Below are 14,544 nucleotides of genomic sequence, written 5' to 3' on the forward strand. Positions count from 1 at the left end.
GATAGTGCCTGCAATTTGGTTAATTACAATGTATTTTTAAACAACAGAATAAGAAAAACTTCAGTTGTGTTAGAATATTTTGCCTCCAGGACTATTCTGTATCTGCGAGAGTCAATGTTATCCCAGCCTCTGCCTGAGACCAGCATTTCAGGGCTGGTCCAGCTCTTCTCTGAAGCAGAGGCTGCGGCCACTGCAAAACCTCACCCTCCCAGCAACACTTCCTACGGTGTCTCACCCACACTCCATCCCAAGTCCCGGGGGAGGTGACAAACACTGTATTTAAAATCATGGGCTTTAGGGGCTGCCATCTCTACATTCCACCCTGCTTCCACTTCCCTTTCAAGATTGGCTGTACAATTAAATTATTAATTAATTACTTGAAGAGAAAAACGTAGTAAAATGGTACTCATGGTGTCTGGCTCATAGCTCAATAATGACATCCGTTGGTTCGATGTTGTTGCGAGCTCTGGAGTGAGGGGGTTGTGGAGTGAAGCCAGTACAAGTAGGGCACTGGCATCAGGTGCGTCGTTTTTCCCCTTTCAGCTCTTTTGAGGAATACATTTATGAACGAGCTGCTTCTAACGCTGCCTACCACCCTGTAAACCAGTGAACTAATGCCTTGAAAGAGTTCATGTGATTTTAAAACTTCAGTCCAGCTCACTAAGATTGGCAGAATATTTGTCTGCTTTTTGAGGAGGAAGAAGAGGCAGAGGCCAGTGCAGGAGGCACCAGGGAGGGCAGGTGTGTGAGTGGGCAGGTGGAAAGGGTGAGAGTGAGTGGGCGTGGCTGAGCTTTACTGATTAATCCTTCCCCTAGTTGCCACTGGTAGGTTCTCAATGCAGTTGGGGGTTAAAAAGATTGAGAAAAGCAGGCAACTTAGAGTTTAGGGATGTAAGAGAAATAAAAGAACCTAATATGTAAGTCATCTTCATGTTCCTGAGGGTCAAGTTCTCAAACCCCAGGTCTGGGGAGCCTCAGTTAGCAGGTTCAGATCACGTTTTCCCAGAGGCTGAGGGCAGCTGCCTCCATAGCTCAGCTTTGGTCACACATGGTCCATCATGAACTCCGGTGGGACAGAGAGGGCAGCAGCAAGGGCACTTGACTGACAGTCCTGATCATCAGTCCTTTATCTGGGCATCTTTGGAACTCGCCTGCACACCACCTTCGGCCCACAAACCTTTGGGAACCCTATGGGATCACTGGAGAGTCTAGTCCCAGGAAACAGGGCTGGAACTAAGGTGAGGCAAGTGAGGTTCCTAGGGTTCATTGGACAGGTAAGTATTATGAGCAAAGGAGAGGAGAGCTGAGAATAAGGAGAGGAAAGGAAATCCCATTGTCAGTAAGTCTGGAGGGGAGGGAGGAAGAATCAATGCGAGAAATAAGAAAGTCAGTTTGGTATTTGAAAATTTAAGGAGGCATTCACTCCCAAGGCCATGCAAGAGCCCAACTCTGGGAGTGAGCTTAAGGGTGCACCCTGGGTGACTCGCTCACTTGCCCCTGGGCCCAGCCCTGAAGTGGAGAGCTGTTCTTAAGGCCACTCTTTATTGTCCACCATTGGGCTCAGCTTTTTAATACTCTGAGGATCGTGGAGACCTCTCACTTACTTCCTCCTTCACATCCATGGTGCACACAATCTTGCCATTTCTTTCTGCATGATATTGGGCTCTTCCTTACCTTTTTTTTGGAGTTATTATTTCAGTGTTTTATTTACTGTTGTGTTTCTAGCACTTATATCAGTGTCAGTCTATTTAGATATGTAATAAATATTTCTTGAATTAAATTATTATACTCACTATAGTCATATTAGAATGCTCAAGGTCAAAGTTTGGGACATAAAGTTTTTGGAAAGATCTTTTTTTAAATTGCAATGTAGTTGATTTACAATGTTGTGTTAGTTTCAGGTGTACAGCAAAGTGATTCAGTTATACATACAAATTATATATATATTCTTTTCAGATTCTTTTCCATTATAAGTTATTACAAAATATTGAGTATAGTTTCCTGTGCTATACAGTAGGTCCTTGTCGCTTACCTGTTTTATATATAGTAGTGTGTATCTGCTAATCTCAACATCCTAATTTATCCTTCCCCTCCTTTCCCCTTTGGTAACCATTAGTTTGTCTTCTATGTCTGTGAGTCTATTTCTGTTTTGATATGTAAGTTCATTTGTATCATTTTTTTTTTGGATTCCACATATTAAGTGGTATCATATGATATTTGTCCTTCTCTGTCTGACTTACTTCACTTAGTATGATCATCTCTAGGTCCATCCATGTTGCTGCAAATGGCATTATTTCATTCTTTTTTATGGCTAATATTCCATTGTATTGTGTTGGCCAAAAAGTTCGAACTTTTTGGCCAACCCAATATATATGAACCACATCTTCTTTATCCATTCATCTGTCAATGGGTATTTAGGTTTCTTCCATGTCTTGGCTATTGTAAATAGTGCTGCAATGAACATTGGGGTGCATGTTCATTGGGGTTGCCTTTTAAAATTCTGCTAGGCAACCCCCCTCCTACCTCAATTCTCCATGCTGAGTTCTACCATCGGGCCAGTTGGTCACCTTCCCTAAGATATGATGTTAGTGTAAAGAATGGGCTTTTGTCTCTCAGACCTGATTTTTATTACCTATGAGACCTTGGAAAATTTATAACCTCCAAACCTTAGTTTTTCTATTAAAAAATTGACATGGTGATAACTCTGTTCTCAGTGCAACGTTGTGCAGTTTAAATAAGCGTGGAGAGCTTTCAACATCTCCCACGCTGGTCCCCTCATATTCCCTCACAAGAAGTCCGCTCGATTTCAAGTACCAAACTGACTTTCTTATTTCTCACATTGATTCTTCCTCCCTCTCCTCCAGACTTATTGACTATGGGATTTCCTTTCCTGAACCCATGTCTCATGATCAGCACTTGTACATCGTGTATGGTAGAATGTCAACACTGAAGGGCTATTGTCTATTTTAAATTCTAAGATTTGAGAGGATATGAACTGTGTCTTTTACACTTCTGTTTGTCCACAGGAAACTCAATGAATACTATACCAATTTCTTTATAGTGTGGGAATTTAACTCCTAAGCATCAGTGGGGGACCATCAATTGTTTTGAGGTTCTGATCACCTGAGTAGAGCCAGTGATCAAAATTTCCTAGAGTCCACATTGGTTAACATCGACTTAAAGCATCAAATGACAACTGGCTGGTAAACAAGTACCATAGAAATAACATCATTTTGGTTATATAAATATCTCAACAGGCTTCCTGGGGTGGCTCAGCCTTGATGTCAAGGAAGCACCGCAAGCTTCTGCACGGCATCCACAGGTAAATGTAGTTTCCCCAGTCACAGGGCCTTTTATTTAGGCAAGGGACTCTCTTTGGCCTTTGCCCAATTAAGTGACCTTTTGAAAACAGGCAAAAAACTAAGAAATTGTTTTGGTTTAAAAAAATCCCAAACTCCTTAAACCGCTCACACAAGGAATCCTTTGGAGCACTAACTTGGACGTGAATACTGAATGTACCAGCATTCTTCCCACCAGTAGAAACTAATTGAGTCTCCCCCTCCCTACCCTGTTTTTGTCTTTGTTTAACGTAACAGGGCTGATTCTGTGGCATGGAATCCACACAAGATGCTGATGGCTGGGATTCAGTGCTGTGCTTTCCTTGTAAAAGACAAATCTGTGAGTTTTCCTCTTATGGCCTTCATCAGGCATGGATGGGGGTAGATTACCATATTTGCAGAGGACCCATTTTTGCTTGTATTTTATACCTTGGGCCAGAGGTAGATGACGGTCTTTGGTAAATGTTGATGGAATCAAAAGGAAAGTTGAATAGACCCAGATAAAAGAAACAAGTGCTTCTGCTCAGGTAATGTTGTGTATTTGATTTAGGTATTATATAATCTCATTACTTACAGCAAAATGGTCTCTCTCGCCCTCATTTGGATTATATTTTTAAACTCAGTTTTAAACATTGCCAAGATATTTTTTCCCCTTAAGTCTGGGGTTTAAATTATCTTGAAACTTCTCCCTGAGAAAGGAGAGCAGATGTGTGTCATACATTAAATTGAATGCTTAATATGCTTAGCTGGGGCTTAACAGCCCCTTTATATGGGAAGATGTTGGTTCAGGGCTGATCATCAAACCCTGATTTATTAGGGGATTGCCTGTCTCACGTGGTCGGTACTTAGCTTCTGTTGGAGCACTGGGGAGAGCTGGAAACTAGTCTGGATTGCTGTGAGGCAAGCAGGCTGAAGTTCCTCTTGGTTAGAGGTAGAAACTCTATGCTTTCTCTGGGTTAAATAAGGATCCTTGTGGGACGTGGCCCAGGCTGGGAAGTGCCACTTCATTCTTAGAAATGCCTCCTCAAGATCTGTGTGCAGCATGTGGGTGATCTTTCTCAGCCATCTGTTTACATTTTTTTCTTAGGGGACTCCCTTTGCCAATGCTAAAGTCATTTTCTCTTTTTAAGGAATTTTATTTCAAATGACAACCATATTTAAAACCTGAAATCTAGTCTCGTATGTGTGGATGGTTACAACTTTCTTTAAAAAAATTTTGTGATATTTGCATGTTGGTGCCCTTTGTGTTTTGAGATGACCAAACAGGATGTCCGTCAGAAACTATGAACAGATTCTGCATCTGTAGATAGAGAGACTCTTGGGAATATGAATCTATTCCTTCATGTTTTATTAGGTTGGCTACTATGGACTGCATTCAATGCCACTTAACTTTTATTCATTTAAGTTTTTCAATAGTAGAGTGACTTCATGTTATAACTGAAAGGTGGTTAAAGATTACTGTATCATTTATGAACCAAAGAACATATTCAGCTTGCCCACAGTTACATATATAGGACATGAAAGAGTTAGGAGTAAACCCTGGTTTTCCTGTGGTCTAGATATAAGAACAAAAACATGCCAAGCATCCTTTATGTGCCAGGCATTTTACATCTGCTTTCTCCCTAATCAGATAATCTGAATGACATCCTTATCTGTTAGTGTGATGCTCTCAGGAGTGGAAAATTTAGACCCCAAATTTTATGACTATTCTTTTAAATAACTTTCTAGCTTTTATAAATTTTTCTTGTTGAATGATATTTGGAGTGATTTAGCTAAGAATTGATTTACATTCATGTCCTTGAGGCAATTTAAAATTTTCTGGATCATCTAACACTATATAACAGTGGTTAAAATAATTTTTTTGAAGAATTCATTCCTGGATCTCAATGCAAACTATAGCACCCATGTCTACTCACATGGCAGGAATTAACAGATTAGGAAAATTGCATTCATGATGCAAAGAATGGAGCACTTTCAAAAGTTGCCTTTTTTTGATGAAAGACTGTTTTCAAATTACCTGGAATGCAGAATTGAACCATGAGGTATGAGATATGACCATCGGCTTAAGTTCTGTGTCGGCAGTTTTCTGTCCCTTTTGTAGCTATTTTCTGCCTCTGTTGTTTTCTTTCGTACTTTCATTCATTCTACCACTGCCAACTGACTCCTACATAGGCTGGGCGCAGTACTGATGCTGGGCTTAGAAACAGACACATTCCCCATAGTCAAAGTGCTTATAATCTCACAGAGCAGACAGTGAACAAAGTGTGCATATTGAATTGTTTGATTACTATTTTGGTAAGTGCTCCGAAGACCGTGTTGGACACTGTTGATTATATATTCACCAGCTGTCCCGACCTCCTTCCTTCTCTCTCCTGATGCTCATCTAACGAGCCCCCCCTTGCAGCTAAGAGTCACCATATGACACAGATATGGCCACTATGATGAGGGAGAAATGTGAAACAAAGCTTTTAGTTTCTGGTAGAGGTGCTATACCCAAGAGGAGAGCTTTCTGCCCCCTTTTCTACCATGAATGCAGAAACATTGTTGTGTCAGACCATGATATAGGGAGCTCTGACAGCCACTTTGTAGCCATAAGGCAATGACCCTAAATTAAAAAGTGAACATGCACAGAATGGCAGAGCATAGTCTTGGGTAACAGTTTTGAAATATTGCACTTAGTATGGAAGTGCCCACTTCCAGACTTTTTGTGATATGTATGGTAAGTGTCTTTATTGCTAAAACTACTTCTACTGGGTAATCTGTTACTTGAAGCCAAATGCACTCTTATCTGAGACAGAGAACAGTGTGTTACTCAGACTACAAAGCAGGGACACCTGAGAAGTTCCAGATGGAAGGAGCAGCATGTGCAAAGTCTTTAAGAAAGGAGGGTCCTTTTTTAAACTTTAGGAACTGAAAGAGGTTCATCGTTGCTGAAGCACAGAGAGTAATGCTAAGACCAGCATGAGATGAGACTAAAAGATTAGGCAGTGGATGGATCATGCACGGTCTTAGAAACCATTTTAATGATTCGATGTTCAGAACAATGGAAGAATTTTAAAAGCAAAGAGTAATCAGAAAAGAGTTTCATTTAAGACAATGAATTGAAGGGGGGCAAAAATGGGTACAAGATGAGAAAAAACTTGCAGTATCCAGACAAGATAATGGTAGGGTATGGAAAAAGTGTGATAAAATTCAAGATATATTTTAGCTATCAACTAGACCGGGCTGAATTCCCAGTTATATATGGGACATGAGGAGGAAGCAGGCATCATGGTTGACTCCCTGAGTAGTGATACAGCAACTGAGTGAATGGTCCTGTGTAGGGAGATGGAGATTGCTGAAGGAAGAGAAGATTCCACAGGGAAATATCTTGATTTAGCATGGGCTATGTTAAATTTGAGACTCCTGTGCGGTATGCAAGTGAAGGTGTCATGTAGGCAGTTGACATATGGATCCAAAGCTAGGAAAAGGGTTCTGGGCTGGAAAAATATATTAGGGGATTGTTGAGTGCAGATGATGCTTGAGGTCATAGAGTGGAATGGCTTGCCTTGGGAGGAACTTTGTAGTGAGAAGAGGATGGAGATCTTAGGCCTGAAAAACTTCAGAGTCTGAGTTTAGAAGAGGAGGAACCAGCAGTGAGAGAGAAAGCTGCGTTGGAATGGCCAGGGAGACAGTAGGAGGACCAGGAAAGGGTGATGCTAATGAAATAGAGAGAAACATATTAGGAGGAGTGTGACTCTGTCTTAGTGTCAAAGCTTGAGTATCACTTCCTTAAGGAAGAGTTTCCTGACTCACCCAAGTAACTGTCATCTCTCCATTATTCCTTCTCAGAGCCCGTTCCCTTCCTCTAAAGTGCTCATCACAACTTGTAATTATGATTTCTCATGTATTAATGTTCCCTCCCTTAGAATGTAAGCTGTATATATAGATAGGGACCATGTCATTATATTCACCACTGTATCCTGCGTGCCTAGCAAGTACTCACTGAACGAGGAAAAAATAAAAATCCACTGAAAAAATGAATGATTCAGTAAATTTAAAATCCTCAGAAATATCTGCCTTCATATCAGCAATAACTAGGAGTTTCCACTTTCTCCCCTACCCCAAATTATTCCTTCTGAGAGCTCTGAGGTAACAATGATTAAAATGATAGTTGATGAGCTTTATTGCCTTGGTCCTAACACAAGGCTTGAGTGTGCCTCCAGCAGGCAATTGATGAATAGTGATTTTTATTTGGGCTTACTTCTCCAGTTAATGGAAGCGGGTAACTCTAGTTAAAAGAAAGCAAATTACTTAGTGAACATACTTCTGTTAAGGGAAAAACTAATTCCCTAATTGTACCTTCAAAGCCCCAGCATTCACAATGCTGTTTTCCTGTTTGACTAGCTGGTGGCGTTTGTTCACACTTTTAATTTCCTGTATCCATAAGGAAGACTGCTTCCAAAACAAAGAGCTGTTGCTCTCCAAGTCATACTATCACTAACACTCTGCATGATAGGGATAAAAACAAAATCAGGGATTTAAAAAAAATCTGTGATTATAAATAGGTTGACTTCAGATGTAAATGCTGGGTCTACATGGTTGCTTTGGATCAAAGACAATTTTGATGCTTTGATCTAAAATAAAAGGCAATACAGTCTAAGAATCAGATGCATAGATGGAGAAAAATCTCAGTATTGGCTTTTTGACTTTTAGTGTTTACTGGAAGAACTATTTAGTTAAAAAAAAAATCTAACAGATATATGAGAACATGAAAAATGCTAATCAGATGACTTTTTGAGAATAAATAATTCCTCTCTATTTCTATTTATCATCATCATCCAATATTAACTCACAAGGACTTCCTGTTTAACCTAGCAGCTATAGATAATTAAAGGGACATTTTTTTTCTTAGAAAAATTATGTAGATACTAAGGATTTTTTTTATTATGTCCATTTTTATATGTTTATTTCAGAAGTAATTCACCTACATCATAGACCAGAATCAGAAAATTCAGATAGGGAGAAGGATGAAGAAAAAAGATGCCCTTTACAAATATCTGAAGATGCATATTTTCTTAGGCATATTTATATATTTAAATGTACACATATGTATTTATCTAACATAAAAACATATTTTGATTTTAGCATGCTTTTTCTGTTTCACAAAATTGTGAACATTGCTCTATGTCAATATGCATTGTATGCATTTTCCGTAGCTGCATGGTGTTCTATCATTTTGATATTTGATAATTAACTAGGCTACCTCCTTACCACTGACCAACTAGATTGTTTTGATTTTGGGCTAATATAGATGTGGCTGCCACCTTTGAGGCTAAATCTTTGGGCATATCCTTTATTTTTCCCTTAGAATAAATTCTTAGAAGTTGAAGAGCCATGATCATCTTTCATGATGCTTTTTTATACTTGTTTCCTAATTTTCCTTCTAAAAAATTGCTTGCCTTCTCACTAGCAGAGTATGCGAGTGTGTGTGTGTGTGTGTGTGTGTGTGTGTGTTAGCTTTTGACGTCAAAATAGCAAGGGTTTTTAGCTTTGTTGATTTGACAGGCAAGACATTTGTACACCCATACTTACAGACACATAACCATTTTCCTTCTCATTTTATCCAGTGATGTACTGTATCTCCTCCTACTCAGGGATCTTCTTTAGCTGGAGGTACTGACATGCAATTCTGGGCTACTTAGGTTTCAAATGTGAGGCTTTGGAGATAGACTTGCAATTCTTTCCCTTTCATCTTCAGTCTAGAGGAGGCTCAGGATGGTCCCAGTTTTTCTTTAGAAGAAGTAGCAGGAAGAAGAGGAGCAGGGAGTTCATTCAGTATACACTCATTGAAGGTATACTGTGGGCCTGGCACTGCTATGCATGGAGAAAAAATGGAAAAGGGGACTCAATACCATCTCCCAGTGTGGTTCCCCAAGAGAAGGCAGGAATTTTTCACTGAGATACCACACCTGAGAAATGTGTTCTCTCTCAGACCCACTTAAATTTTTATCCTGAATGATCATTGATATTGCAAAGGACAACTATTATATGCCATTAAAAAAATGTGCAAGAAAATAAAAAAGGGAGAGAACATGGCTTATCAGAGAAACTAGGACAGACTGTGTCTGCTTTGGTGAGGATTTCTTTTTCAGCTCTCATTTTTCTTCATGGAGTTCCTATGGAAGTGCCGTTAGATGGCTTGAAAATACTGAACAATCTGATCATCAAAAACTTCTTTTCTCCCATTCCAGAGAACATTCACACTTCCCCTACACACGTACATTATACATTTCTTTGGAATGACAGCCTCCTAGCTAATGGAACAGAAAAGGGGGAAGGTCAGTGTTTAAAACTGATTAGAGGGCTTCCCGGGTGGCGCAGTGGTTGGGAATCTGCCTGCCAGTGCAGGGGACACGGGTTCGAGCCCTGGTCTGGGAGGATCCCACATGCCGCGGAGCAACTGGGCCCGTGAGCCACAGCTACTGAGCCTGCGCGTCTGGAGCCTGTGCTCCGCAACAAGAGAGGCTGCGATAGTGAGAGGCCCGCGCACCACGATGAAGAGTGGCCCCCGCTTGGCACAGCTAGAGAAAGCCCTCGCACAGAAACGAAGACCCAACACAGCCATAAATAAATAAATAAATAAAAATTTTAAAAAAAAACTGATTAGAAAAAAAGAAACATTTGACTTGAAGGAGAGACATCAGTCTCCTCGGCTTGAGGCTGCCGAAATTATTCTCCAGATCTTGGAGACTCTTGCCTGAGCTCAGAAAATTCTTCAACTTTTCAGCGAGGTTGAGAATTTCATAACACTGGCAGAGCTCAACAAATTCGTGGTTGGTAAATAGCCCATTTTCTTTTTAATTGCTGTTTTTTTTTTTACTTATAATGAAAAAAGTTAATTTTTTCATGAGGCTTTTAGAAATTTGTGCGTATATATATATATATATATATATATATATATATATATATATACATCACATTAAAAAAACTTCACATGGTATAGTGTCTGCTTTCCTTCCCCATGAGGTAAAGAGAGATAATAATTAATGTTAGAATTGCTTGTGTTCAAAACCCAGCATATCTTTCTCCACTGAACAAACCAATAAATTGGGTTTTAGGATTTACTGGGTTCGTATTGCAATTGTCATTAATTTTAACAAGGGGATTTGTACTTTGTTTTAGAACCATGCATCATATAACCTAGTATATTAACTCCTTGGTGAACTGCAGCTCTGAGGGATGTGTTATTGCATGATCATGATTGTACTATCTGATTCCAGTCGATAGTTGCCATCATGTCATAAATGGGCACAAGTCCCAGCAGAGAACCTATCCCTTGGTTCTTGGAATCATCTATATGGTAGACTGTGAGTTACTGGAGAGCAGAAGGGGTCTATTCATTGCTGTACTCCCACTACTTAGTACAAAGCCTGACACTCCATTCATGCTCAATAAAAATGTTTCCTGGAGTGAACTTACTTTGTATCTTTTTCCAATACTATCAAATGGTAATATTTTAAATTTGTTACCTGCAGTAGATCCTTTATCACCACAACCTGATCTCTTTCAAGTCTCAGAGCGTCCCTTCTTGCTAGTACATAGAGGTTTTTTTTTGAGGGAGTGTAGAAATTGCTTGTCTTATCCATATGGTTTGAGATGTCCATTATCTCCTTACATCCCATTTCATGTTGGTGATTAGAAAAAGTCTACCCTAAACTGTGCCAACATTTGGCCTTTTATCTACGTGCCTCAGAGACCAATAATAAATCAGTGACTCATGCTTTCCTTTTTGCAGAAACCATATTGTCTTTCCCCTAGAAAGTTATTTTTGTTTCAGTGTCTAATGATGCTGTGCTTTATTGGATAGTGGACAAGCGGAAGAGAAGCTTGCTTTTCCAGGGCTCCCGGGTCCTCTCTTGACCCCTTCTAATGAACAGAATGACATTCACAATCTGCCAGGGTGACGGTGGTGGCTGTTTGTAATGCTAGATCAAGCATCTTGGCCAACAGTTTTCCAATTTCATCCTTGAGTTCCTTCAAACCTTTGGGTGGCTGCCACCTGGTCCTATTGATTGAGCTACATTTATTTCATCAGTTTGACTTGAGTGAGTTGGGGTGCTGCCCATGGTTGCATTTAATATCATCTGCCTGTCAATTTCTGGAGAACCCGAAGAATATGGGAATTTCTCTTATATCCTTCCAGGTAAAGAATTCGTTCTTCATAACAGCCATCCCATGTCTATGGGACTGCAACATTTGCTTCTCTGCCATTCATCACAGAAAACTTCAGATTTGCTAAGAAATGACCAAGAGGGAAGAAATAGGAAATTCTACCTTTATGTCCTTTTGTCATCTCTGATTCCACAAAAACTAGCAGTTGAAAAATATCCCAAAAAGAGGATTCTACTTACAGATTGAATTTTCTCTATCTTACCTTGTAACAAAACTGATTAGGGTCCCATAATACAGGAAGATTACATAAGTTAAAATCTAAAAAAAAAACAAGAAACATAAGGATTAGGGCATAAAAGAAAACCTGGAAAGAAGCTAATGGAAAAATGCATGCCATAAGTAGCAAGCTACACCTGCCTCAGTGGGTAGGCTAAAATTTGATTTTAGCATTTTTTAAATATTCTAAGCATCTGCCTTTTGCCTTTATTTTATTTTTTACTATTAACTCACTACACCAAGGCTTTCTCTTCTATTTCTACTCTCTGGTGTGACGCTTGAGGCCCTTTTGACTTCTTGGCATAAATCGTTCCATTTGTTTTCCTTTGCACATTTCTAGCTGTCATATTTGTTGTTTTCCAAGGAAGATATCTAAAAACATATCTGACACTCCTAATTAGGCTTTCTAGCTTTGTTGTTTCAAGGCCATATAATTTCAGGGAGTCCATTTTTTGGTGGGTTTTTCTTCCATGGCAATTCAAAATGCAGATACAAGTGCATGTGAATAAGAGAAGTATTTTAATTTTATAGATAACTCAGAGGTGGTAAATATAGATTTATCTTATATAGATTTTTAGCTGTTGTACTTAAACACTAATTTGTACAGAAATTGTTACTGGCATATAATAAAGGAATTAATTGTGGACTGAGTAGAAAAACAGAAACTCTGTAAAATAATTGCCACATTTTATATATTGAAGTTACATACAACGCGTGCATGCAAGCACACGTGCATTTACTCAGCAAACATACTTGCCTTTAGGTCACTATGATGCTGATGGAAAATTATAATTTAGGCAGTTTTGTTAATTGCAAAAGGAATTAGAAGCTTCTCTGGTAGTTCATTCTAAGGGCTATTTGGGAGTTTAGAAGATACTGATATTTTTTCAATTAATTATTATGAAATATAAGGAAAATATAAAATATGCATGAAATGCATTTATTTAATTCATTTTTTTAAAAAGAATAATCAGGTGATTCCCACACAGATTAAAACAAAGAACAGAAACCCAGGAATCCCCTATGTGCTCCTTCCTGTTACTGACTTTTTAACTTTTCTCTTTAGTTTTGCTTTGTAGTTATGCATTCTCAAATAATATAGTTTACTTTTGCCTTTTTGAAATTTATGTAAATGGAATCATGCAGTATGTATTTTTTGGTTTGGCTTTGTTACTGTTGTTACTCAAACTTACCTTACGTCTGTAAGATTCATTCACGAGTTGCACAGTCACAGGGTTATTCATTTTCTGCTTTATACTATTCCACATGAGCAAATCACCATTTGATTATCCATTTTGCTGTTGATGAACATTTGAGTTATGCTAATTCAGGGATTTTACAAAATTTTGCTACAAACATTTTTGTGTACATGTATTCATTGCTTGCTATGTCCCAGAGGTGCCATCTGGTATAATTTTCCTTTTTCTTGAAGATCATATTTAGGAATTTCTTAATGAATCAAAAGGTGGCATACTCTATTACACTTTGCTTCTTTGAAAATGTCTTTATTTCATTTTTTTCTGGGGATAGAATTCTGTCAGGAATTTTCCTTTAGAACTTTAATGATTTTTTTTTTTTTTTGTCTTTTGGCATTGTGTATTAGAAAGTTAACTACTTAACTGTCATTCCTTTGGTGGCAAAATAACTTCTTTCTCTGGCTTCCTTTAAGATTTTCTAGCTTTCTTTAATTTTCTGCCATTTATCTATAATGCTATTAATATATATTTTGTTTGGTTTTTCTTGCTTAGACTCCATCGTGCTTCTTGAATCTGAAGATTGACATGTTTCATAAGTTTTAAAAATTCTCCATTTAATTATCGACCTTGTCTCCTTTCTTTTCTGGCACTCCAATTAAATGCATATTAAACCTTCTTACCGTTTCTTCTCTTACTCTAGTTTGTAAGTTTCATAACTTTGTCTTTCCTTGTCTCCTTGTGGATAATTTTTAGGGCCTATTTGAAATTCACTAATTCTCTCTTCAGCTATGTCTAATCTGCTATTAACACTAACCCTTGGGTTCTTACTTTATTATTGTCTTTCTGGTTTCGTAGCATCAAATTGAATCTTTTTTACATATAGAAGGTCTCTAGGTTCTTGTTGACATTTTTAAGATCAGCTTTTATCTCCATGAACATTCTGAACATAGATTCACAGTCTGCCTCTGCTAACTCTAGTTTCTGGATTCCCACAAGTGCTATGCCTGTTGTTTCTTAAGTCTGTGAGTCCTGGCTCTCATATTGTCTAGAGAGGTACCTTACAATCCTTGATGGTTTACTGAATATTTTATTTAAAAATTTACCTTCAGGAATAATTTGAAACTAGAAGTGAAGCTCTCTTTCTTTACAGAGGATTTTATTTTCATTCTCTGGGCAACTGGGGGGGATTAGCAGTCCAGGACCAACGCTTAAAGATTCTCTGGGTCTTCAGAGTATAATCTTGACCTCTCTTTCCAGTGGAGACCTTTGGGTCCTAAACAAGAGAAAGGATTGCTTTAGTGCTCTTGTTACATTGACCACCTTTGAACTCTGTTTCCTGAAGCCCATGAAATGCCTGCTAGGAGGAAAAATGATGGTGATACTCCAGGTCCCCACATGTGGAGGCCACACTGCCCCTTCCCTCACCTCTCCTCACTCTAGCTCTTGTTGCAGCTGCCCTTCTGAGTCTGAACATGCCCCTGGGGTGGAAGCATCTCTGGCTCACCTCTGAGCTCCACTTCTCTCCTGTACCTCCCAGACGTTTACTTCTGCCTTGTGTAGGTCTGCTACGCTTTTTATTA

General features: G+C 38.8%; 1 protein-coding gene across 4 annotated transcripts in view; it reads left to right on the forward strand.

The window, feature by feature from the left end:
- Positions 1–14,544, forward strand: part of GADL1 (glutamate decarboxylase like 1) — a 182,258-nt gene that overhangs the window by 61,401 nt on the left and 106,313 nt on the right. For 3 of the 4 annotated variants that reach the window (XM_082348630.1, XM_082348632.1, XM_082348629.1), the window contains exons 10-11: positions 3,258–3,322; positions 3,597–3,678. The exons of the other annotated variant lie outside the window; for it this stretch is intronic. In XM_082348630.1, the coding sequence (XP_082204756.1) occupies positions 3,258–3,322; positions 3,597–3,678 (147 nt within the window). The remainder of the gene's footprint in view (positions 1–3,257; positions 3,323–3,596; positions 3,679–14,544) is intronic. 4 annotated transcript variants of the gene reach the window in all.

The sequence above is a fragment of the Balaenoptera borealis genome (assembly GCF_965194805.1).
Source record: "Balaenoptera borealis genome assembly, chromosome: 12".
NCBI lineage: Eukaryota > Metazoa > Chordata > Mammalia > Artiodactyla > Balaenopteridae > Balaenoptera > Balaenoptera borealis.